This window comes from Oncorhynchus gorbuscha, linkage group LG09, assembly GCF_021184085.1.
Source record: "Oncorhynchus gorbuscha isolate QuinsamMale2020 ecotype Even-year linkage group LG09, OgorEven_v1.0, whole genome shotgun sequence".
In the NCBI taxonomy this organism is placed as follows: domain Eukaryota; kingdom Metazoa; phylum Chordata; class Actinopteri; order Salmoniformes; family Salmonidae; genus Oncorhynchus; species Oncorhynchus gorbuscha.
In genome coordinates, this window is record NC_060181.1 from 40,513,862 (window position 1) to 40,540,584 (window position 26,723).

Here is a 26,723-nt window from a genome sequence, read left to right on the forward strand (position 1 = left end):
TAGGTTTGAGGGGTGTAATGAATGTATAGGTTTGAGGGGTGTAATGAATGTAAGGTTTGAGGGTGTAATGTATTATGTTTGAGGGTGAATGTAATGAATGATATTTGAGGGGTGTAATGAATGTATTTTGAGGTTTGAGGGGTGTAATGAATGTATAGGTTTGAGGGTGTAATGAATGTATAGGTTTGAGGGGTGTAATGAATGTATAGGTTTGAGGGGTGTAATGAATGTATTATGTTTGAGGGTGTAATGAATGTATTATGTTTGAGGGGTGTTGAATGTATTATGGTTTGAGGGGTGTAATGAATGTATTATGTTTGAGGGTGTAATGAATGTATAGGTTTGAGGGGTGTAATGAATGTATAGGTTTGAGGGGTGTAATGAATGTATTAGGTTTGAGGGGTGTAATGAATGTATTATGTTTGAGGGGTGTAATGAATGTATAGGTTTGAGGGGTGTAATGAATGTATAGGTTTGAGGGATGTAATGAATGTTTATGTTTGAGGGGTGTAATGAATGTATTATGTTTGAGGGGTGTAATGAATGTATTATGTTTGAGGGGTGTAATGAATGTATAGGTTTGAGGGGTGTAATGAATGTATAGGTTTGAGGGGTGTAATGAATGTATAGGTTTGAGGGTGTAATGAATGTATAGGTTTGAGGGGTGTAATGAATGTATAGGTTTGAGGGGTGTAATGAATGTATAGGTTTGAGGGGTGTAATGAATGTATAGGTTTGAGGGGTGTAATGAATGTATAGGTTTGAGGGGTGTAATGAATGTATAGGTTTGAGGGGTGTAATGAATGTATTATGTTTGAGGGTGTAATGAATGTATAGGTTTGAGGGGTGTAATGAATGTATTATGTTTGAGGGGTGTAATGAATGTATTATGTTTGAGGGGTGTAATGAATGTATAGGTTTGAGGGGTGTAATGAATGTATTATGTTTGAGGGGTGTAATGAATGTATAGTTTGAGGGGTGTAATGAATGTATTATGTTTGAGGGGTGTAATGAATGTATTATGTTTGAGGGGTGTAATGAATGTATTATGTTTGAGGGGTGTAATGAATGTATTATGTTTGAGGGGTGTAATGAATGTATAGGTTTGAGGGGTGTAATGAATGTATTATGTTTGAGGGGTGTAATGAATGTATAGGTTTGAGGGGTGTAATGAATGTATTATGTTTGAGGGTGTAATGAATGTATAGGTTTGAGGGGTGTAATGAATGTATTATGTTTGAGGGTGTAATGAATGTAATGAATGTAATGAATGTATTATGTTTGAGGGTGTAATGAATGTATAGGTTTGAGGGGTGTAATGAATGTATAGGTTTGAGGGTGTAATGAATGTATAGGTTTGAGGGTGTAATGAATGTATAGGTTTGAGGGTGTAATGAATGTATAGGTTTGAGGGGTGTAATGAATGTATAGGTTTGAGGTGTGTAATGAATGTATAGGTTTGAGGGGTGTTTGTTTGAGGGTGTAATGAATGTATAGGTTTGAGGGGTGTAATGAATGTATAGGTTTGAGGGGTGTAATGAATGTATTATGTTTGAGGGGTGTAATGAATGTATAGGTTTGAGGGGTGTAATGAATGTATAGGTTTGAGGGGTGTAATGAATGTATTATGTTTGAGGGTATTATGTTTGAGGTGTAATGAATGTATAGGTTTGAGGGGTGTAATGAATGTATAGGTTTGAGGGGTGTAATGAATGTATAGGTTTGAGGGGTGTAATGAATGTATAGGTTTGAGGGGTGTAATGAATGTATAGGGGGTGTAATGAATGTATAGGTTTGAGGGGTGTAATGAATGTATAGGTTTGAGGGTGTAATGAATGTATTATGTTTGAGGGTGTAATGAATGTATTATGTTTGAGGGGTGTAATGAATGTATTATGTTTGAGGGTGTAATGAATGTATTATGTTTGAGGGGTGTAATGAATGTATTATGTTTGAGGGGTGTAATGAATGTATTATGTTTGAGGGTGTAATGAATGTATATTATGTTTGAGGGGTGTAATGAATGTATTATGTTTGAGGGGTGTAATGAATGTATTATGTTTGAGGGTTTGAGGGGTGTAATGAATGTATTATGTTTGAGGGGTGTAATGAATGTATAGGTTTGAGGGGTGTAATGAATGTATAGGTTTGAGGGGTGTAATGAATGTATTATGTTTGAGGGGTGTAATGAATGTATAGGTTTGAGGGGTGTAATGAATGTATAGGTTTGAGGGGTGTAATGAATGTATAGGTTTGAGGGGTGTAATGAATGTATAGGTTTGAGGGGTGTAATGAATGTATAGGTTTGAGGGGTGTAATGAATGTATAGGTTTGAGGGTGTAATGAATGTATAGGTTTGAGGGTGTAATGAATGTATAGGTTTGAGGGTGTAATGAATGTATAGGTTTGAGGGGTGTAATGAATGTATTAGGTTTGAGGGTGTAATGAATGTATTAGGTTTGAGGGGTGTAATGAATGTATTAGGTTTGAGGGTGTAATGAATGTATAGGTTTGAGGGGTGTAATGAATGTATAGGTTTGAGGGGTGTAATGAATGTATAGGTTTGAGGGTGTAATGAATGTATAGGTTTGAGGGGTGTAATGAATGTATAGGTTTGAGGGGTGTAATGAATGTATAGGTTTGAGGGTGTAATGAATGTATAGGTTTGAGGGGTGTAATGAATGTATAGGTTTGAGGGTGTAATGAATGTATAGGTTTGAGGGGTGTAATGAATGTATTATGTTTGAGGGTGTAATGAATGTATAGGTTTGAGGGGTGTAATGAATGTATTATGTTTGAGGGGTGTAATGAATGTATAGGTTTGAGGGTGTAATGAATGTATTTGAGGTTTGAGGGAGTGTAATGAATGTATTATGTTTGAGGGTGTAATGAATGTATAGGTTTGAGGGGTGTAATGAATGTATAGGTTTGAGGGGTGTAATGAATGTATAGGTTTGAGGGTGTAATGAATGTATTAGGTTTGAGGGGTGTAATGAATGTATAGGTTTGAGGGGTGTAATGAATGTATAGGTTTGAGGGGTGTAATGAATGTATAGGTTTGAGGGGTGTAATGAATGTATAGGTTTGAGGGGTGTAATGAATGTATAGGTTTGAGGGGTGTAATGAATGTATAGGTTTGAGGGGTGTAATGAATGTATAGGTTTGAGGGTGTAATGAATGTATTATGTTTGAGGGTGTAATGAATGTATGAGGGGTGTAATGAATGTATTATGTTTGAGGGGTGTAATGAATGTATAGGTTTGAGGGGTGTAATGAATGTATTATGTTTGAGGGGTGTAATGAATGTATTATGTTTGAGGGTGTAATGAATGTATAGGTTTGAGGGGTGTAATGAATGTATTATGTTTGAGGGGTGTAATGAATGTATAGGTTTGAGGGGTGTAATGAATGTATTATGTTTGAGGGGTGTAATGAATGTATTATGTTTGAGGGGTTTGAATGTATAGGTTTGTAATGAATGTATTAGGTTTGAGGGTGTAATGAATGTATAGGTTTGAGGGGTGTAATGAATGTATAGGTTTGAGGGAATGTGTAATGAATGTATAGGTTTGAGGGGTGTAATGAATGTATAGGTTTGAGGGGTGTAATGAATGTATAGGTTTGAGGGGTGTAATGAATGTATAGGTTTGAGGGGTGTAATGAATGTATAGGTTTGAGGGGTGTAATGAATGTATTATGTTTGAGGGGTGTAATGAATGTATAGGTTTGAGGGGTGTAATGAATGTATAGGTTTGAGGGGTGTAATGAATGTATTATGTTTGAGGGGTGTAATGAATGTATAGGTTTGAGGGGTGTAATGAATGTATAGGTTTGAGGGGTGTAATGAATGTATTATGTTTGAGGGGTGTAATGAATGTATAGGTTTGAGGGGTGTAATGAATGTATAGGTTTGAGGGGTGTAATGAATGTATAGGTTTGAGGGGTGTAATGAATGTATAGGTTTGAGGGGTGTAATGAATGTATAGGTTTGAGGGGTGTAATGAATGTATTATGTTTGAGGGGTGTAATGAATGTATTATGTTTGAGGGTGTAATGAATGTATTATGTTTGAGGGGTGTAATGAATGTATTATGTTTGAGGGGTGTAATGAATGTATTATGTTTGAGGGTGTAATGAATGTAATGATTATGGTTATGTTTGAGGGGTGTAATGAATGTATTATGTTTGAGGGGTGTAATGAATGTATTATGTTTGAGGGGTGTAATGAATGTATTATGTTTGAGGGGTGTAATGAATGTATTATGTTTGAGGGGTGTAATGAATGTATTATGTTTGAGGGGTGTAATGAATGTATTATGTTTGAGGGGTGTAATGAATGTATAGGTTTGAGGGGTGTAATGAATGTATTATGTTTGAGGGGTGTAATGAATGTATAGGTTTGAGGGGTGTAATGAATGTATAGGTTTGAGGGGTGTAATGAATGTATAGGTTTGAGGGGTGTAATGAATGTATAGGTTTGAGGGGTGTAATGAATGTATAGGTTTGAGGGGTGTAATGAATGTATAGGTTTGAGGGGTGTAATGAATGTATAGGTTTGAGGGGTGTAATGAATGTATAGGTTTGAGGGGTGTAATGAATGTATAGGTTTGAGGGGTGTAATGAATGTATAGGTTTGAGGGGTGTAATGAATGTATTATGTTTGAGGGGTGTAATGAATGTATTATGTTTGAGGTGTGTAATGAATGTATAGGTTTGAGGGGTGTAATGAATGTATAGGTTTGAGGGTTGTAATGAATGTATAGGTTTGAGGGGTGTAATGAATGTATAGGTTTGAGGGGTGTAATGAATGTATTATGTTTGAGGTGTGTAATGAATGTATAGGTTTGAGGGGTGTAATGAATGTATAGGTTTGAGGGGTGTAATGAATGTATAGGTTTGAGGGGTGTAATGAATGTATTATGTTTGAGGGGTGTAATGAATGTATTATGTTTGAGGGGTGTAATGAATGTATAGGTTTGAGGGGTGTAATGAATGTATAGGTTTGAGGGGTGTAATGAATGTATAGGTTTGAGGGGTGTAATGAATGTATTATGTTTGAGGGTGTAATGAATGTATAGGTTTGAGGGTGTAATGAATGTATAGGTTTGAGGGTGTAATGAATGTATAGGTTTGAGGGGTGTAATGAATGTATAGCTTTGAGGGGTGTAATGAATGTATTATGTTTGAGGGTGTAATGAATGTATTAGGTTTGAGGGGTGTAATGAATGTATAGCTTTGAGGGGTGTAATGAATGTATTATGTTTGAGGGTGTAATGAATGTATTATGTTTGAGGGGTGTAATGAATGTATTATGTTTGAGGGTGTAATGAATGTATTATGTTTGAGGGGTGTAATGAATGTATTATGTTTGAGGGGTGTAATGAATGTATTATGTTTGAGGGTGTAATGAATGTATTATGTTTGAGGGTGTAATGAATGTATTATGTTTGAGGGGTGTAATGAATGTATTATGTTTGAGGGGTGTAATGAATGTATTATGTTTGAGGGGTGTAATGAATGTATTAGGTTTGAGGGGTGTAATGAATGTATAGGTTTGAGGGGTGTAATGAATGTATAGGTTTGAGGGTGTAATGAATGTATAGGTTTGAGGGTGTAATGAATGTATAGGTTTGAGGGGTGTAATGAATGTATAGGTTTGAGGGGTGTAATGAATGTATAGGTTTGAGGGGTGTAATGAATGTATAGGTTTGAGGGGTGTAATGAATGTATAGGTTTGAGGGGTGTAATGAATGTATAGGTTTGAGGGGTGTAATGAATGTATAGGTTTGAGGGGTGTAATGAATGTATTAGGTTTGAGGGGTGTAATGAATGTATTATGTTTGAGGGGTGTAATGAATGTATTATGTTTGAGGTGTGTAATGAATGTATAGGTTTGAGGGGTGTAATGAATGTATAGGTTTGAGGGGTGTAATGAATGTAAAGGTTTGAGGTGTGTAATGAATGTATTAGTTTGAGGGGTGTAATGAATGTATTATGTTTGAGGTGTGTAATGAATGTATAGGTTTGAGGGTGTAATGAATGTATAGGTTTGAGGGGTGTAATGAATGTATAGGTTTGAGGGGTGTAATGAATGTATTATGTTTGAGGGGTGTAATGAATGTATTATGTTTGAGGGGTGTAATGAATGTATAGGTTTGAGGGGTGTAATGAATGTATAGGTTTGAGGGGTGTAATGAATGTATTATGTTTGAGGGGTGTAATGAATGTATTATGTTTGAGGGGTGTAATGAATGTATATGTTTGAGGGGTGTAATGAATGTATAGGTTTGAGGGGTGTAATGAATGTATAGGTTTGAGGGGTGTAATGAATGTATTATGTTTGAGGGGTGTAATGAATGTTTAGGTTTGAGGGGTGTAATGAATGTATAGGTTTGAGGGGTGTAATGAATGTATAGGTTTGAGGGGTGTAATGAATGTTTATGTTTGAGGGGTGTAATGAATGTATAGGTTTGAGGGGTGTAATGAATGTTTATGTTTGAGGGGTGTAATGAATGTATAGGTTTGAGGGGTGTAATGAATGTATAGGTTTGAGGGGTGTAATGAATGTATAGGTTTGAGGGGTGTAATGAATGTATAGGTTTGAGGGGTGTAATGAATGTTTATGTTTGAGGGGTGTAATTGCTATCCAACTCTCACCAAACATGTAGAAGACAGCTGGCCAGCCCAGACTGTGACAGATGAAGCCAGTGAGGGGCAGGGCTACAAAGGCCCCAAAGTTGGCCCCTGACCCCGAAAGGGTCATAAGCCGAGACCTCTCTAGAGGGGGAGCCCAGCGAGCCCACATGGCCATCATGGCCGGGAACGTCACCCCCTGAGGACATACAAACACAGAGCGATACACACTGATTTAAATGAACCATTCTTATGGCACTGAAATTGAAATTAACAATATACCTTGGTGTTTTACGGAAAAGATTGACCATATGGCTATATGTATACGATAAATACAGTTGTTTATACAATCAAATACTAATCAAGTTCATTTCTGATGACAGAATGAGATTGACCCCTACTCTGAACACATAAAGCCTCTTACCTCCCCAAAGCCCTCCAGTGCCCGTAAGCCAAACAGCCAGTAGGGTCCTAGCTGCGCTGCCAGGGGGGTGAGGAGGGTGAGGGCTGCGGTGCCCAGCACCCCTCCCCCCAGGAAGATACTCCCCCCAAAGTGTCCGGCCAGGTAACCCCCGGGGATCTGCGTCACCAGGTAGCCAAAGAAGAACGCCCCTAGCAGCAGGCCCTGAGTCAGAGAATCCCACAAATACAGAGGTATCTGAGAGAGATAGACGTAAATGAACATTAGTGTTACGTATGAGTTTGTGAGTGTCTTCGCATGTGCAGTATGTCCAGTATGCATGGATCATGTTTGTGTGAAGCCTATTTATGTACTGTAATATATGTGCTATAATTAAGCAATAAGGCCTGAGTGGGGGTGTGGTATATGGCCAATATACTACGGCTATGGGCTGTTCTTATGCGCAACACAACGAGGAGTGCCTGGACACAGCCTTTAGCTGTGGTATATTGGCCATATGTCACAAACCTCCGAGGTGCCTTATTGCTATTATAAACTGGTTACCAACGTAACCAGATAAGTCAATAAATGTTTTGCCATACCATTGGTATACGGTCTGATATACCACGGCTGTCAGCCAATCAACATTCAGGTCTCGAACCACCCAGTTTATAAAATATGATATAATATGCATGTAGAGTATACTACTATAGGTCTTGTTGATACTTTGGGAAGAGCTGGTACTTACTCCATCTGGTTGGTCTGGGGTTTGGCTGCCATTGCCGTGGGAGGAAACTGGACACTCATGGCCACCTGAGCTGTTGAGAGATGGTTGGCTTTTGGTCCCATTGACCATGGCGACCATGGCAACACTTAGATTGACACGGAGACCGTAGACGATGGAGAATCCAAAGAACATCATGATGGCCAGATTGCAGCGTGCAGAGTAACATTGTGGAGGTACTGTTAGACACGACGACAACATGTACCCAATCACACCTCACAGTCTATCTGAAAACAATTTAAGATGACTGAAGATGACACTTAAAGATGACTATTTAGACAGTGCTTAGTAGTAAATCTACTCTAGCTAACAAGGAGTACATGACACTTAAATGACATATTTCACTAGCACACTGTTAGTTATGATGTAATAAGCAAAATCATAGGGGCAAATCCGAACTTCCACGTAGGTCAAATGTTCACTTAGTCCCCCACTGACATCAATGCCCCATACTGACAAAACACTTGATATGACTTCATTCAACAATCAGAAGGTTAGCATTACATAATGAAGTTACATTCATGCTGACTACGCAAAAGAGTAAACAAAACAAGTTAAGACACCTGAATCATCAACATCTACCACTTCTTTTTTAAGTAGGGGTGTAGTATCTCCACTCTCATCCAGTGGGGAGGAGTCGATGGAGTATCCATTTTGCAAAGCCATTGCAAACACCAGTCAGATGACGGCCAGAGAGGGGAATGAAGTGAGGGTGATCTGGGGTCATCTAACCATAGTGTCCTAAGAAAATCTGCTAGATAGAGAAACGGTAAGAGTCAGCATGAGCAATTGCTAGACATTCAGCCTCATGCACGTATGCACACACACATACACACAGACGGGTTAAGACTACAGATACAGGCTGAACAAGCATCTCGCTACACCCGCAATAACATCTGTTAAATATGTGTATGTGAGCAATCAAATTCGATTTGATTTGGATATGAGAATGACCATGACTAGGCAGGTCGATGGTCCTCACCGTGTTCAATGTAATTGGCCGAGCATACCAAGACAAAAAGTAGTTAGTTCCTTAGCTACAATAGCCAGACGACATCAATTTACTGACTTTAAAGAAATCCGTAGGAGATTGTGCAACAATGACAAGGAACGAGGAACGTAGAGAAAAAGGTTTGAACAATTACCACAAATTGGATTGGATGGACCAGGTAGTTATTCACTTGCGCTTATTGAGGTTCTAGACCTAGATCGTCGGACTGGAGAGCATCATATATACATTCTTCTTCTTCAGATGATGATGATGGGGATGATGATGCTCCAAATAGTTTAACGGTAGCTGGTGGTGTGGATTATCCCACGTTGACCCTGCAGGAAAAAAAACCAAGACGGGAAACAAATACCAGACTGTGAGTAATGGCCAACGTAAAGTCAGTCACAGACGCATGATTTCAATGCTTTTTCATGGCTACTTCTTTTAGTGCTGGACAAGTAGTATGCAGTACATCTGATCTCAGATGATAGGTCTTTCCACTAAATTAAATCAAGTAGTAGACTTGGCCTCCCTCCACTCAAACTGTGACTTGTGCAGACTGACCAAAAGCAGATGTGAACCTGGTGTATGTGCAGACAAACAAAACGTTCCCAGGTTACCATTGGAGGAACAGAGAATGTATGTTAAGCAGGTCAGCTGATGAGGGGGGTGGAATAGAATGAGGTGAAGTAATACCTCTTGACATGGTGTAGGTGAGATTTAAGGTGAATACAGTTTTTATTCAGGTTTGAGTGATTAACACAATGCTTAGCATATTTATGTTTTTCCTTTTCTGTAATATTCCGAAAACTAGAATGTCCTCAAAGTGGCAATTCATCATGATGATTACCAATGTTCTATTTGTGACACATTTGTTCATAAGTTGATGGTCACGAGATTTGTGACTGAATGTTATGGATTCTTCTCATATCGTTTGATAGTGATTGACACCAGAGCTCCTGAAGGTACAAGGACTGAGGACACATTGATTGTTATTGTATTGATGACATTATGCACACTGTATGATTCTGTAGCAGCTGGCAAAGTCACTGTCTTTTGTTTTGACGTCGTACAAGCCTCTCGGGATGATGTTTAGAGAACATTTGGTACTGTCGGATTAGAATATAAAGGGCCTGTCTCCAAGAGGCATGTTAGACAATTTCTCTGCTTCTGTGCCGGAGGCTTCTCCATGTTGCAATTTGTAACTAAACCAAAATTATTTTGTGATCAACGACTGCTCTACTTTTTCATTCACCATGACATTCCCATTACACATGGATAGACTCAAAAATATATGTGCAAAATCTATATGCGTGTTTACGATTCGGAGAAACCGGTAGTCACATGACCAAAAACGTATTTTTCTTTGGTGACGCGATTATGAATTTGCACCAATGACTGTATATATGAATTTGCACTGAAGTCTACAGCACAAGATACATGCAGCTAGTTTACACATTGCGCAACAAGCTGCTCCGTATGAGTTGGAAATCGATGGTTATTTCCCAAGTTCCTTCCTGGTTGCAATGTGACAAGTTATTTGCGCTCAGTGGTGGTCATTCCTGAACAGTAAGTAGCAGTTTATTGTGTAGTTTTCGTTTTTATCTGTGAAACACGACCAGCCAGAAATGTAGATAAGGCCAACTGTCAAGTTATGCTGGTGTCTAATGTAGCAAAGTAACCTAGCTAGCTCGTTTGTTATGAAAGTAAGATATAAAATATATATTAACATATATATATAACTAGGCAAATTCTTATTTACAATGACGGCCTAGGAACGGTGGGTTAACTGCCTTGTTCAGGGGCAGAACGACAGATGTTTACCTTGTCGGGGATTCGATCTAGCAACCTTTCGGTTATTGGCCCAACGCTCTAACCACTAGGCTATCTGCAGCCCCATAGTTACACATGATATGCAAACATGTCATAGACTCAGTCAGACCTTTTGGGAAAATGGGTAGTTGATGTTCATTCTGGCTTTGTTTTGTTCTTGTGAAGCTCACACAGCCATATTTTATGATTTGACAACATGGAAAACCCCTACCAAACAAGAATCCCAGCTTTAAAGGCATAATCTGTCAGTCCTTGCACTCATTGCTACCTCTATGCATCTGAGAGAAGATACATTTCCCCAGCCCCATTACTCAGTTTAAAAAAGAAAGTGGCAGGGCCAGGCTGTTGAAATAACATATTTGAACACATGTCCAGCAAATAACATCACACTCACACTGTCTTATCGTTCGTTCACTAACTTCCTGGACCTCTTCGTTACATTGATTTCAAGGTTCAAGATGACCACACTTCTTAGCTTGCTCCTCGGGGCTGGTCCACTCCTGTTACTTGCCCTAAACCCAGTACATGGATCCGACAATGCCACCCTCCCTCTGGTTCTGTGGCACGGAATGGGTAAGCACTTGAGATGCATAATGCAACAACATCATGTTTTCACATACAGCAGTGGGGTTTCGAAGATTGGCAGAGGAGCAAAACAAGGAACTGATGGCCACTTCCTATATTTGCATGTGTCCCTTAGATAAGTCATGATATGGCAGTTAGTGTATATGAATCGTTTTTTTACACCCAAAACTCTATATCAATCCATTTTTCACATTCAGTTTTTTCATCAGAAATGATTGCTTTTGAGTTGTCAGATTTTTGGATTCATAATTTATTTTATTTTATTTTTTTGCTAAATGCTTTATATGTGTTGTTTAGCTGGAATGGACTGTTCGTATCCTGTAATTTGACTGTGATATGTGGTTGTCTCACCTAGCTATCTTAAGATGAGTGCACTTACTGTAAGTGGCTCTGGATAAGAGCATCTGTTAAATGAGTCAAATGTCAAATGTAAATGTTTTACATACAGGCTCATATTACTGTATTGAATAACACCTAAACATGTCACAAATGTATCAGTTCTTTATCCATTTGTTTTGAGTTATTTGTTACATTTTACTGTATAAATCCTAGTACTACTTAATTTTCTGAGAGTGAGGTGGATATGTAACATTTAGCAAAAAACACAATTTGTCTGTCATTGAACAACACCGTGCAATGATTAGATAGTGAAAAAACACACCAATCTCTTTCATAATTTCTTGAAACAACAAAACCAAACCAATCAACATTTCTGAAAATAGCATTTTGGAATGAAGCTCTTCATATAGAGAATCTGGGTTCTTGTTTCGGCGTGTACATAGGAGACAGCTGTTGCAACCCTCTCAGCATGGGCTCCATAAAGAAGATGGTCGAGGAAACCATCCCTGGAATTGACGTCCTGTCACTAATGATTGGCAAGACTGTCATTCAGGTACTTTCCAATCTGTGGTGGACAGGTGACCGGTGTGAATGCTTTGCCTTTGCTCCAGCCAAGCCTGATTCTACTAATGAAAGCTTTGATTGAATTTCATAAGTAGAATTGGGTGTATTACTGCAAGTATCTTAGTGGTCAAGAGTGTTGGGCCAGTAATTGAAAGGTTTCTGGTTTGAATCCCCGAGCCATCAAGTTGGAAAAATCTGCCGTTCTGCCATTAATGCACCCCCCCCCCAGAAGACACATTTCAGTTGAATGCATTCAATTGTGCAACTGACTAGGTATCCCCTTTCCCTACTGTGTGGCTGGAGCAAAAGCCTGCATCCATACCAGCCCTTGCAGGCTAAAATCACTCACCCGTGACCTATTCTTTGAGATGTGGTGTTTCTGTTTGTCAACACTCTTACTGTCCCAACATGAACATCCTCATATCTACCCCATCAGGACACAGAGAATGGTTTCTTCATGGATGTCAATGAGCAGGTGTCCATGGTGTGCAGCCAGCTGGCCCAGGATCCCAAACTGAAGGATGGCTACAATGCCATGGGCTTCTCCCAGGGAGGACAGTTCCTGTAAGTAGTGTCTCTGGGTCCGTACTCACAAAGCCTCTCAGAATGCTTTTTGAATGTTTATTTTTTGCATGAATTAGAGCTGCTGTATGTGCCAATTCCAGCCCAACACTTGCACACTTATTCAACCAATGTAGTTAAACCAGGTGTCTTAGAGCTGAGGTGGATCAAAAGCCTGCAGAGTTGCCCAAAGTAAAAGTACTTTATACATGAGACAAGAAGCTGTAATTCTCAGTTCACCCCCCCCAGGAGGGCAGTGGCACAGCGCTGTCCATCTCCTCCAATGAAGACCCTGATCTCTGTTGGGGGACAACAACAAGGTAACAGCACCATGGCAACAGTGACATAATCTCTTGCCTTGTCTCTTTTCATTGTCTTTCATCCACTGCCTGACAGTTTAAATGATCCCATTCTCCACATTCACAGGGGTGTATGGTCTCCCTAAATGCCCTGGAGAAAGCTCCCATATCTGTGACTGGATTCGCAAGAAACTCAACTCAGGAGCCTACACCGATATTGTGCAAAAACAGTGAGTGTAGAATTTCTTTACAACTCAAAAACAGCGAGTGTAGACTATATTTCAACTCTTTCAGAGTGCAATTCTTATGTTTGAGACGAATCAGCAATATCCAGATCAACAGTATGTTATGACATAGTTACTGTACGTTTTGAGACGATGTACAAAGAGAAAGGGCTTTGTGTATTGTGTGGTTGTTATCCAGTGAGTCATTTGGAATCCTTGTCTTTATCAGCTTGGTGCAGGCACAGTACTGGCACGACCCACTGAATGACAACCTGTACAAAAAGCACAGCCTCTTCCTGGCTGATATCAACCAGGAGCGGGTTAGTATGGCTCTAGTATGGTGTTAGTATATATTTTCAGAATCAGACGTTATTTGATTGCTCCATACAGGGCTGTTTATATTCAATATTCTCCTGAGAACTCTCCATCGCTGTATTCCAATTCCATTCCATTCATCTGCTGCCTTTCACCCCATAGGTGGTGAACGAGACTTACAAGAAGAACCTCCAGCTGCTGGACAAGTTTGTGATGGTCAAGTTCTTGCAGGACAGTGTTGTGGATCCAGCGGACACTGAGGTAAATACTGGACACATTGTGACAACCTCTCTTGCTGTACTGTCCTCCTCCTACACTGTAATTACTGATGCTAATAGGCAATATGTATTTTGTATGCAATCTATTTGTTATAGTGGTTTGGTTTTCTGAAAGCGGGTCAGGCAAAAGAGACCGAGACGCTTCAGGAGAGTGTTCTCTATAAAGAGGTAAAACCCCCATCATGTTTAGTCATCTTCAAACACAGACATGTACACTATACAGTATATACAAAAGTATGTGGACAGCCCTTCAAATGAATGGTTTTGGCTATTTCAGTCACAACCGTTGCTGACAACCAAAATAATCAAGCACACCGCCATTCAATCTCCATAGACAAACACTGGCAGTAGAATGGCCTTCCTAAAGAGTTCAGTTACTTTCAACGTGGCACTGTCATAGGATGTCACCTTTCTACCAAGTCAGGGCGTCAAATTTCTGCCCTGCTAGAGCTGCCCCGGTCAACTGTAAGTGCTGTTATTGTGAAGTGGAAATGTCTAGGAGCAACAACAGTTCAGCCGCGAAGTGGTAGGCCCACAAGCTTACAGAACAGGACCGCCAAGTGCTGAAGCACGTACCGTGTAACAATGGTCTGTCCTCGGTTGCAACACTCGCTACAGAATTCCAAACTGCCCCTGGAAGCAACATCAGCACAATAACTGTTTGTCGAGAGCTTCATGAAATGGGTTTCCATGGCTGAGCAGCCTCACACAAGCCTAAGATCACCATGCGCAATGCCAAGCTTTGGCTGGAGTGGTGTAAAGCGCGCCGCCATTGAACTTTGGAGCAGTGTAAATGAGTTCTCTGGAGTGATGAATCATGCTTCACCATCTGGCAGTCCGATGGACAAATCTGGGTTTGGCGGATGCCAGGAGAAAACTACCTGGACCAACTCCATATTAATGCCCATAACTTTGGAATCATTCCAAAGATGCATGACAAGCAGGTGTACACAATTTCTCATGTATTCGACTCATATTGTAATGTGATATGACGTGGAATTTATTTTCAGGATCGTCTGGGACTGGCAGCGATGGATGCAGCTGGAAAGCTGGACTTCCTGGGTACAGAAGGAGATCACCTCCAGTTCACCAGGGAGTGGTTCAATGCCAAACTAGTGCCTTACCTGCGCTAAATACACCTAGCTACCTTCGCTCTGACACTTAAGTTGGCATGGGCACAACTATTGCACTGATCATTCCTATCATATCAATACCGTCCTGCTGATGAATCTAATGCACAATTTATGATTTTTAAAACCCCGATTTTACCCAGTTAATGTACTACCACAGAAAATTAAGTTAGTCTTAATTGGTTCCCAGAGATGCATGGTGGTCTAACTGGGGGATGTGTATTAAAGTTTACATTTGATCATTTTTTGTTTAGCACTATTTTGGAATAAAAATGTACATTATAAAACTTAACGGGTAGTGCGTGTAATGGTAAATAACAAACTAATGTTAGATAATCACTGGTTCTGGACTGGGCTAATATTCATTAAGTTTCCCCAGCTCTCCTTGTGAAAAGTGGTAAACAATGGTCTCTGGGAAAATTAGCCAAACATAAGGGCACATCACAAATCGCATTCCATATTCAGCCTGAAGCAGATGGAGAAAATCACCCAAGACTGATTTCTTATAATTATTTTATTGCAACATTTGTCTTCCAGTACTGATGAGCAAAATGTTGATTCTTGACCCAAATAAAGAGGCAAAAGAAACTCCACAGAGCATGACCGCTACAACAGGATAACCACAGATGTAGACAAGAGTGGCTAGGTGGATTGATGTGTAGGTGATGGCGACAGTGGAGTTAAGACAACTCTAGCATTAAAAAGAAATGTATACACAGATCGTTACAACAGTCATTCAGAGCGGTAACCCCAAACTTAGCCAATAATGATTCTTCAAGAATATGTTTGTCTTTTCTTCTCTAGAACCACTCACTTCCAGCTTGTGCTGAAGTCAAGTCACTCACCACATACTTCCATCATTCTCCCCCTTTCTTTGCCACCGTTCACCTCCATATGTCTCAATAATATGGAATGTTAATTTAAAAATGCTAAAGGGAATGTTTTGGGAACTAAACCTTTTTGATTTTTTAATTTTTAAAGACAGTGATCCTGCACGCAACTCGTCATTTCACCGATTTAAGAGCGATGACATATCATAGTTAATCAATCCCTATGAAATGTTAATAATGTCGCCTGTAAAGAGGGGCTTGGTTGTACATGTGCTTCACGGATGAATTGCATAAATGAAACAAACCTTCGACTCCTGGACTCCTGAACACCTGCCCCCCCCCCCCGACCAGAGGGGAAATGGGAACCCTATTAAATGATAGGTTGAAGGAAACAGGAAGCATAGCCTGATTGGCATAGGAGTTTAAACCACAGAGAAGGTGTGATAAATAAACATAAGTGGGAGCAAGGCTTTTATCATTTGCTGGAATGTACAGATCAAATCAGAAATGATCCTGGTTGTTGGCAAACTCATTTGAATGCACTCACTGGCCATGAGGATAACCAAATCGAATAACAAGCTGCTCCCTGCAATTGGCTGAAGGAACGCTCCAGATAAAGCAAGCAGTCCTCTCATTGGCTGAAGGAAGAAACAGCTAAAGCTGTGATTGGCGGATAGGAAAACATTTTGGGCTAGGTTGGCATCTCAGTCTACTTTGTGGTTTGGTTAGCTGGTTGGTCGGTCGATCAGTCAGGTAGGCATTTTCAAAGGGGAGGCTGTTACGAGTGCTGGCTGCCCCTCTATCCAGCGATCTCTGTACAAGTGGTGACTAGCTTCTTGCCATCCCAGACAGTCTTGAACTGCTCAGGAACAGGGATCTCAGTCTAAGAGAGAGAGAGACAAAGGAGAAAACGTTAGTTTATCATCAACATTTCCACATAACACGTATTACTATGCCACCTAGACGCCCCAAATTCCCCCATAAATGTACTCACATAGTCTCCATCTTTACCAGGTACCAGCACGTTCATCTCTGAGCTCTTGGCGCTGACGATCTCACACTCCAGTGAATCTTTGCTCAAGTACACGTGGCAACCGTCAGTCTTGTTGATGGAGATGGTGGGCACCTTGCCCAAGACCTAAACACACCAGATAGAGTTAAAGCTGCAATGTCATTTTTGGGCAACACAACCAAATTCACATAGATATGTAATTCTCATTGAAAGAAAGTCTAAGCAGCCATATATCTGTTCTATGTATGCAATTTCTATGCTTCCCATTAAGTTATATTTGTGTGTCTTATACTTTCGTTTTTGTACACCAGCGGTTTAGATGGTACAATGATTCTTTGCACTAAAGTTGCTCGTTTCGTCACAAACCGAAATTATAATTTTATAGCAACCAGGAAATAGCAGAGCGGTGTCTGCATAGAGCACCTTTAAGAGTGAATCAACTACAATTAAATCATCTGTTGGGTACAGTGCATAGATAAAACAGCCACAACAGTTTGGAAAACATGCACAGTACTAGTCACATTGGAGACTTAATATGTAAATGGTAATGAGACAAAAGCTGATGTGATCTTCTGTTGTCTCCCTTGTGCCAGGCCTTTTCACACAGTGTCCATTTCCGCATGAATCCATTTGAAAAATACACACCTGGACCTTGACGTCCCTGCAGTTGATAACCTCGATAATGCCCACAACATCGTCAAAGACCAGGCCCAGTTTCTTACAGTTGTCTGCAAGAAAGGAATCATATTAACAAATGCCCTTCGTTAGCCTTTTAATTTGTTCACGCACGGGCACAGGAACTTGGGGTCCGCCCTTACCTAAAGTGATGGAGTTAATCTTGCCCTTGATCTGCAGGGTGCTGTTGTTACACTTGAAGGCGTACACCACTTGCTTGAGCTCTGTGTCACTGATCACCAGGCCCTGGACACCCTCCTGGTTCTCCTATAGGTCATCACACAGGAGGGAGAGCTGTTAGGAGTTAGGGAGAAAATATACTGTCTTGGGGCTGTCATGATCAGTGCGTGCTAAACCCGTGCATTCAGTTTTCAGCTGCAAACCAACAGTCCACTTATCTGAAATACGCCCATCATGAGTTCACTGTAGTGGAAACTCTCCTTATATAGTAGATATTTTTATAGTACAAATATTTATAAACCACTTGGTTTACTATGACTCATATAAAGCCTACAATTGGGTGCACCAAGTAAACCACATGGAGTCATGCACACCACTGTTTGGAAACACTTCCATGTTGCATATGTTGGGAAACAAAAACCAAGCCCTTAAAGTAACTGTCCATTGTTTCCAGATTTGGATGAAAAATGAACAATCATTTATTAAAGTGGGAGTCAAATAGTCTTCCAAACAATGGTAATTAAGTACGTTAGAAAGCACCTTTCGGTGTTGGAATGTGTGGGCGTACCCCAAAAACAGAACGGTATGGGCGTATAATGGTGACAAAAATATTAATGCGAGTCGACCGCTGATTGGCCAGCTCATCCTCTTCAGGAGGATGACATCATCCTCTAAAAAAAAAAAGCCATTTCCTCATAAAGGTTTGTTTCTAATATTTTTTGTCCAATTTATGCTTTGGCCACAGATTCAAGTAAAGGATGAATCAACAACATTATTTGGATATGAATGAACAAAAAACATTTTTTTTTTAAAGTGAGATTTTCACTGACAGTTACATTAAGGGGCTGTGGAGAGAGAACATTGCCTAGAGGAACCGTTTTCCCAAAGGAGGAACTGACTGTCAGAGAAGCAGATGTGGTGCACTGATGAAACTCTCCGGGCCTGTTTGTCAGTCTATTTGTTTCCCTCTGGCTCTACCATCCATGCCCCCGCTGCTGAAGCTACACTACTTTTCCAATCCAGCTCACCACTTTCCACTTTTTGCCGTCAAGCTCCAAAACGGGGGGCAGCTTGCGAGAGGAGGCGGCGGCGGTGACAGCCGGCTTGGAGGTAGTGAAGGGCTTGGGCCCTGTGCGCACCGGGCCGGTCTGAGTCCTCAGGTTGGGGTTCTTGTGAGTCATCTGGTCTTTGGGCACGTGCTTCAGGCCTTGGGACATAAAGTAATAAAAAGGTACGAGATGGGGAACACAAATACTTACATTTTAGTCATTTACCAGATGCTATTATTAGAGTAACATACAGTAAGATGGGTGAGACATTTAAATATATATTTTACCTTTATGTAACCAGGCAAGTCAGTTAAGAACAAATTCTTATTTTCAATGACGGCCTAGGAACAGTGGGTTAACTGCCTTGTCAGCTCGGGGATTCGATCTTGCAACCTTCCGGTTACTAGTCCAATGCACTAACCACTAGGCTACCCTACCGCCCACATGGTGGTACTGTGCTGGTAGACAAGGAATGCCCTCCTGTACTCCCTGTTCACCCACGACTGCGTGGCCAAACGCGACAACACCATAATTAAGTTTGCTGATGACAACAGTGGGAGGCCTGATCAACAACAACGATGAAACAGCCTATAGGAAAGTCAGAGACATGGCAGTGTGGTACCAGGACAACCTCTCCCTCAATGTGAGCTGATCGTGGACTACAGGAAAAGGAGGGCAGAACAGGCCCCCATTAACGTCAACGGGGCTGAAGTGGAGCGGGTCAAGAGTTTCAAGTTCCTTGGTGTCCACATCACCAACAAACTGTCATGGTCCAAACACACCAAGACAGTTGTGAAGAGGGCACGACAACACCTTTTCCCCCCTCAGGAGACTGAAAAGATTTGGCATGGGTCCCCAAATCCTCCAAAAGTTATACAGCTGCACCATCGAGAGCATCCTGACTGGTTGCAGCACCGCCTGGTATGGCAACTGCTCTGCATCCGACCGTAAGGTGCTACAGAGGGTATTGCGTACCGTCCAGTACATCACTGGGGCCAAGCTTCCTGCCATCAAGGACCTATGTAATAGGCGGTGTCAGAGGAAAGCTCATAAAAATGGTCAGACACTTCAGTCACCCAAGTCAGACTGTTCTCTCTGCTACCGCATGGCAAGCAGTACCGGAACACCAAGTCTGGGACCAAAAGGCTCGTTAACAGCTTCTACCCCCAAGCAATATGACCTCTGAACAATTAATCAAATAGCCACCCAGACTACTTACATCCATTCCCCCTCCTTGTTTTTCACACTGCTGCTACAAGCCATTTATTATCTAGGGATATTCACTTTATAAATTACCTCTACTACAGTACCCCCGCACATTGACTCGGTACTGGTACCCCCTGTATATAGCCTCGTTATTGAGAGTAGGCTGTCATTGTAAATAAGAATTTGTTCTTAACTGACTTGCCAAGTTAAATAAAATAGTAATGTCCTTGTGTTCGTGCTTTTATATTACACCTGTTGTATTCAGCTCATCAAATCAAATTTGGTTTACACAACAGGTGGCCCTGGACACTGAATCTAAGGGCTAGGGTCAATCTGCTTCTCAAATTCTCTTTATTTAACCAAGTCACATTGAGATGGACATCTTTTTCAAGTGAACCCTGTATGTTCCAAAGTACTTCTTAATCAATTGAGCTTCTGATTCTTGAGAACTTTTGAGGATTCATTATTCAACACGTACCCTTGGTGACGTCAGCTCCCTTGTTGAGGGAAGCGAAGAGTGCGTTTCGGTTGTCTGGTCCCTGGTCTCCGCTGCCGCCAGACGACGCCATGGGAGGGGGAGGAGGTCCGGGGGGAGGAGGACCGGCACGGGGAGGAGGAGCTGCAGAGGCAGAGGCTACTGGACCCTGGGATGGACGAAACACACAGCACATTGGTTATACACATGGTCATTTCCTGGTTATACACATGGTCATTTCCTGGTTATACACATGGTCATTTCCTAGTTATACACATGGTCATTTCCTAGTTATACACATGGTCATTTCCTAGTTATACACATGGTCATTTCCTAGTTATACACATGGTCATTTCCTGGTTATACACATGGTCATTTCCTGGTTATACACATGGTCATTTCCTGGTTATACACATGGTCATTTCCTGGTTATACACATGGTCATTTCCTGGTTATACACATGGTCATTTCCTGGTTATACACATGGTCATTTCCTGGTTATACACATGGTCATTTCCTGGTTATACACATGGTCATTTCCTGGTTATACACATGGTCATTTCCTGGTTATACACATGGTCATTTCCTGGTTATACACATGGTCATTTCCTGGTTATACACATGGTCATTTCCTGGTTATACACATGCCTAGACATGGTCATTTCCTGCTCTTAAACAACTTGGTCTAATTCAATAAAATTGTTTGAATTGTGCAGATAGGAAAGGGCTGACGAGTAACAAACACATCGGTGGCTTTACCTTTGCCCTCTTATCGCACATAAATCCAAAGACAACGCTTGATTACCGAGTGTGACGTTTAGTTCTGTGCTGATAGAAAGGTCAAACAGAGCCAAGTCTAACGATTCCATATTTCACAAGACAGAGCTTCATGCATGTTCGATAAACATAATTAGAACGTTTCTTTTCGGAAACGTTCCACTTTCCTAAATAAGCCCATGTCATTATTTTACTCCTATGGTAACGGTTAGGATCACCCCCAGCACTACGTCTGTTGAAGCAGACAAAGTGAATCCTTCCTGTACTGACACGAGGCGAGAGTAAAGTGAAAGGACTTACACTCTTGCTCCAGGCCAGACCGGTGGTGTGGTGCTGTTTGACGTAGTTCTGCAGCTCAGTCCAGATAGACAGGTAGGCCTTCACCCAGTCCACATGCTTCTGGTCCCTAAGGTGTAGGACACAAGGGAATTGAATTGAACACAACAGGAGGGAGACCAAAGGATGAAGAAAATATACAGTATCCAACTATGAGAGAGTGTGGAGCTTAACTACGTAGAGGACTTGGGGGGGGGGGGGGGTCAGATAAAAAGAAAAAGTTAAAGGACAGCAGAGTCCTTACTTCTCCTTGTAGTCCTTGAGAACCCGGTTGGTGTAGAACTGGGCAGCATCCTGCATCTCCTTCACATAGGGACCTGGTTTAGGAGCCTGGAAGAGCAAGAACGTCATAAGAACATTGCAGGAGAGTTGTTCCTCGTCAAACAGAGCTCGTGTGGAGACAGCTGGTGTGATGGCTTTACAATGGCTTTTCAATGTTGCTTCCACTGGCATACCAAAGTCTAGGTTTACAATGCAGAAGGTCTCATTAATATTCATTCATCAAAACAATAATTATAATTCCAGAGTTCTAACAGTGACGCACTGTTGCTTGACGAAATCTGTTCAAATTCCACTGCCAAACAACCGTCTCAGACTTCTACTGAATGAAAGACATGTTTGTTTCCGGCAATTACACACTGCCCCCACACACACACTGGTGGCGGTGGCAACGTCAAGCCCCTCCTCTCCCCTCACCATGGCGACCCAGCCGAGGGCAGGCACGCTCTCGCTGACGGCCGAGAGGTGGTTGAAGAGGGGCGAGGAGCGGTTCTGCTCGCGGAACGTCTGCACCTGCTGGATCACTTTGGAGACGGGGGCCAGGAGAGCAGTCAAGGATGCCTATAGAGGGAAAGTAACCACGACTTAAATCAGAACATTCTAGAGATGCAAAGAAACAAATGTGTTTGTGCCCGATGACAAAATATGATATAATCTAAGTGTCAACCAGGGTGGAATAGAATGGGTAAAAAGGCAATTCATGAGATAATGTGTGGCAAGGAAAAACTTAAGGAAACCATGCGATGGCATTGGAATTAGTTGACCCAATTGCTACACTGCTGATTCATTGCCAACAAATCCGTTAATGAGGCAATTACAGTAGATCCACTGTTCAGTTGGATCTAAATAATGACTTATTCTGCTAAAAACTTATGTTGAGGGTTAAGAGGATTGATGATGGATGAACCAACTCACATCAGAGGGTTTCTGGGAGCAGGAGGAGGTGACCAGGAGCTGTCTCTGACAGGAGAACGCCTGCTTCATCATGTCCGCCTGAGAGAGGCGGGGAGAAATTAGAAAAAGGTCCCGGTTTGGTTAATTGTATGCTACACATCCACTGATAAGCATGACAGGAGATGTGATGAGCACTCCAAGGCAACCTGTCCCTCTAGTGCAATTTAACTTACATGCTTCTGGACGTCGCCCCCTATCTGCTGGCTGAGGGTCATGTACTGGCCAACAGATCCGGTGATGATGGCATCATAGGCCTCCACGTACGCTGCCACAACTGCAAGGAATGGGTGGCAACAGGGAGAAAAGTCAGATACCAACGTTTATGGGTTGTGTTTGTTCTGCTTGTGAGTCATGTTTTAATTTCACCTCCATTATCTAAAACAAACTATGACAACTGGTACTGTGGACATTTCTTTAGCATTATTAGAACCTGGACTCGCTACTCCATCTCAGTCTTTCCATGATTTCTTGCATTCAAAAAAAGTCCAGGTTACCTCCAGAGCCACCAGCAGAGCCACCTCCATCGCCCGACACGGCTTCCAGACGACCCACAGCCACCTCCAGCCGCTGCACCAGACTTGCCAACTCTGCCATTCCTGGGGAGAGACGACACATCAGCTAAGGGGGGGGTTCATTGGTCACTGCTTGTTTACTAACATAGTATCACTAGCCGTCATCGACAACCAAGTGGGTTTGACAGCAGAATTAGTGACGGGGACATTCTCCCCCACCATTTTGGCCGCTCATTTAAAGTTTCAATTGCATTTGTAGGCCTACTTGTCGCAGCATGTTAGCCTATATCTTGTCATTCCGTCAAGTCATATACTGTCTACTAAAAATAGGTAGCATACTGCAATTTTGCCAATAAAATCTGAGATTGTGGCCATAGACACAACTGGACTGACAACAAAAATGGGAAGACAATTGTTTCCTTTAACCCAACTTGTGGTTTAAAATAGAGGCCTGGAATGTGTTTGGGGGACATGTTAAGACCTGATGAGTACAGGTATGCAGGTAATAAGACAGCCCTTCCCATTCCCATTTCCCGGCTCATATTCAAATGTAACCACTCATAACTACACAGGCTTAGTGCACACAGCAAAATCTATATATTCTCAACAACAGTCCTCTGTGTTGACAAAGTGGTAAGTTTTAGATCTCTACTGTTGTGAAATGCCCTTGCACGAGTGCACCCCCCCCCCCCCCCCCCCAGGCCTAGAGGCTGACCTTGCATAACAGAAACCAGATCGCTTGTTCATCTGAGTGAGTGTCAGGTACTGTCACCTGAGTGGAAACACAAAGACCTCACCCCATTAATGACAGTGGATCCATGTCGCTCTATTCTGCTGGGATAATCCCCTCAGCATTCACTTTCCCAGAGCAATATGTCACTTGTGACATAGGGCAGGGGCATGCTAAATGCCACCAAATGATTCAATGGCTTTTGATTTGGTTTGAGATGAACCTTTCAGCCTCTAAATCAAGGTCTTGTTCATGTTAGAGAAATACATGCAGACCCACTTGTTTTATGGGGAGCAGATGACAATGACTATAAGCAAACACCATGACATTAACCATTAAGAGAGACTGGTAATAAATCAGCCATCGGGGTTTTCCCGGCCGGTTACTTGCTTGTCACTTTGCAAATGTCTGTGATGCCGGGCAGAGATGCAGTCTTCATTTTAATTGTCAATAACATTTCGCTGCCTCAGAGACACTAACTCATGCTTTGGAAATCTGTTAAGATAAATGGTTGGCGCTACTATTAAGGTGCTAGGGGTCAAGCAGACAGGTCTGGAGGTCATTCGTGATATTTTATGTGTGTATGTATGCAGTTACAGCCAAACTGCCCTCATGGGGATAGACATCTCTGCACACCATACCTATCCCTGATCTACATGTATGGGCTAGGCCTGTACTTGGAAGATTGGCTATACAAGGGCTGGTGGAGCCAGAGTTAAACTTTTATTTTACTTCCTTGTAGCCATGTCAGTGCCATGCCTCAACCTAGGCCTGCTCCTGTGGCTAAAGCAGGATGGGACAACTTTAGTTGCTTATATGGACAGTTAGAAAACAGTGCTTAAAGTGCACTTGGAAAGTAGGACGAAGTCTTATTGCAAACTGCAGCTAAACATCTGTTTTCCAAAGGCTGGGCATGTTTCAAACGCATTGTATTATTCAAGGGCCCTCTAAGCACATTGGCAATGGCACATTGTTTCCCTTTTTAGCATGGATCAGGACCTATGAATGACGGATTGAAGTAGGTTAACTACACATTTCGCCAACAGCCTCGGGCTTGCCAACAGCCTCCGGGTAGAGCGCGCTTAAAATGCGTTCAGACATAAAGGGAAAATGCACTTAGGCGCAGTCTGCTGTGTGTTCTAGTCTGGGATAAAATAAATAAATAATAGAAAACAGGTCATTTCTGCTTTAGTAAGGAATAAGTAGGGCAAACATACCCCGGCGTCTTGCGCCTACCGGTATCCAGAGCCAAACAGTTTTTGGGATGCCCAATGTTTCATCTAGCTATCATCATGTAAGTCGCTCTGGATATAAGAGCGTCTGCTAAATGACTTAAATGTAAATGTAATGGTTAGGTAGCTAAGCGAAGCACTGCTAATCTTTACAAGCCGATGACAATGATATTGGGACTCGACCGAGGTAGTTAGCTATAGCTAGAAAGCAACAACGAAACAGCTAAGGTTAGTTGTGGCGTATTCATTATGCCGATGTTGCAAAACGTTTCTCAAACGGAAGCAAACGAAACGGGGTAGAACCTACCTGAAATTGTCCAATAGAAACTCTAGCTTTGTTTCGTTCGGTTCTTAAACTAACGTGAACATGAAAAAGGTTGGTTAGCAAAGTTAAAACAACTACCAGTTAACGATTTATTCGGGCAGATAGAGTCCCGAACTCGACCAAAATACTAATGAGCAAAAATACTCCTGTCCCTCTGTTTCGGCATTTCCTGTATTTTTTTTATTGCACACCCCTCCCTTGTTGCGCTAGTCTGCAAAATTGAATCACTTCACATTTGGATGGAAATATTAAATGCATCAAAATAATGCAACCATGGAATAATGTCTTGTTACTACAAATTGACAATCAGCCAGCAATCTACCCAGCATCACGCGAAATCATAATTTCTGAATGATCAATGCAAATGGAATCGGAGGCGCATTATGACACGGACTAGTGTGCACTTCTAAAACAATTTAGGAGGAGTAATATAAGGTAGCATATGCCCAAAGAGTTATAAAACGTTATCCTTACCTGCTAACTTGGACAAGCAGCACTGATTAGGTATTTAATCACCGTCAATAGTCTATGGGAGAGTACCGAGCAAGCGGACTGACTGCTCTGCCTTATTCTTCCTGTATGAGTGTAGCAGTTCCCAGCTGTCACCGCGCGGCGTTTCCGCCCTTATTCGCGCAACCATTCCTTTCCCTTATAAGGAGAAGAGAGTGAAGATAACTGAAAGACAACACAAAACATCTTTCCTTCCTCTTCTTCTGAAATAAACATGTCCTCCCACTTTCTGGTCTCCGTTGCAATTGACAAGATCTGTCATTGTTCCAAACACTGTATGTCCCGATGCCCTATAACTGTGATACATTGCTCATTATAGCATACTGTAGGGCATGCCGACTGATGTGACGTCCATACTCGCTCTACCCCTCAGCCTCACCACAATTTGACAGTCAGCACAATTTGGGGCCAGTTTTGACTACCTATGTAATGGAGGTGGTTCAGTCAACCACACTTGCTTGATTAATGATCTTGCCAGTGAGACCTGAAGGCTTGCTCTAGCTCCCTGGCCAGGAGCAATGCCCAGGCTTTATATCAGCGGGCTAACACAGTCTTGTGGTGTACAGACAACCGAGTTCAAACCCAGACGGTGCTGTGAACTGGATTCAGTCAATTGATGCCACCGATCCACAGGTTGTTGTGGAGAGGTGACCTGCAGTGATGACCAACCTTGCCTTTAACCCGAAGAGGTCAGGTCTAAACTCA

General features: G+C 41.7%; 3 protein-coding genes across 5 annotated transcripts in view; 1 reads left to right on the forward strand and 2 right to left on the reverse strand.

Moving 5' to 3' along the window:
* The window catches only part of LOC124043622 (sialin-like), a 40,014-nt gene extending 28,763 nt beyond the window's left edge, over window positions 1–11,251 (reverse strand). The window contains exons 1-6 of one of the 2 annotated variants that reach the window (XM_046362395.1): window positions 11,036–11,251; window positions 8,963–9,143; window positions 8,381–8,568; window positions 7,782–7,996; window positions 7,058–7,291; window positions 6,658–6,832 (exon numbers count right to left, since the gene is read on the reverse strand). In XM_046362395.1, coding sequence (XP_046218351.1) covers window positions 6,658–6,832; window positions 7,058–7,291; window positions 7,782–7,996; window positions 8,381–8,483 — 727 coding nt within the window. In that variant the 5' untranslated portion in view covers window positions 8,484–8,568; window positions 8,963–9,143; window positions 11,036–11,251. Of the gene's footprint in view, window positions 1–6,657; window positions 6,833–7,057; window positions 7,292–7,781; window positions 7,997–8,380; window positions 8,572–8,962; window positions 9,144–11,035 lie in introns of both variants that reach the window. The other variant, XM_046362394.1, reaches the window with a different exon arrangement.
* Window positions 10,225–15,228, forward strand: LOC124043624 (palmitoyl-protein thioesterase 1-like). Of its 2 annotated transcripts, none has more exons than XM_046362397.1 (10): window positions 10,225–10,377; window positions 11,093–11,214; window positions 12,009–12,118; window positions 12,566–12,693; window positions 12,940–13,010; window positions 13,117–13,219; window positions 13,443–13,533; window positions 13,691–13,789; window positions 13,903–13,974; window positions 14,817–15,228. In XM_046362397.1, the coding sequence occupies exons 2-10, from the start codon at window positions 11,100–11,102 to the stop codon at window positions 14,937–14,939; spliced, it is 912 nt and encodes a 303-aa protein (XP_046218353.1). In that variant the 5' UTR covers window positions 10,225–10,377; window positions 11,093–11,099; the 3' UTR covers window positions 14,940–15,228. The 2 variants fall into 2 exon arrangements, with proteins under 2 accessions (XP_046218353.1, XP_046218355.1); XM_046362399.1 differs by lacking the exon at window positions 10,225–10,377 and adding an exon at window positions 10,496–10,514.
* Window positions 15,229–15,435: 207 nt separating this feature from the next.
* Window positions 15,436–26,138, reverse strand: LOC124043623 (adenylyl cyclase-associated protein 1-like). The gene is made up of 13 exons (XM_046362396.1): window positions 25,983–26,138; window positions 23,204–23,305; window positions 22,883–22,983; window positions 22,671–22,748; window positions 22,173–22,316; window positions 21,721–21,806; window positions 21,441–21,546; window positions 20,367–20,532; window positions 18,662–18,840; window positions 17,597–17,720; window positions 17,424–17,506; window positions 16,761–16,904; window positions 15,436–16,649 (listed from the first exon to the last, which is right to left on the reverse strand). Exons 2-13 carry the CDS (start codon window positions 23,301–23,303, stop codon window positions 16,566–16,568), a joined length of 1,395 nt encoding a protein of 464 aa, XP_046218352.1. The 5' UTR covers window positions 23,304–23,305; window positions 25,983–26,138; the 3' UTR covers window positions 15,436–16,565.
* Between the last annotated feature and the right edge of the window lie 585 nt (window positions 26,139–26,723).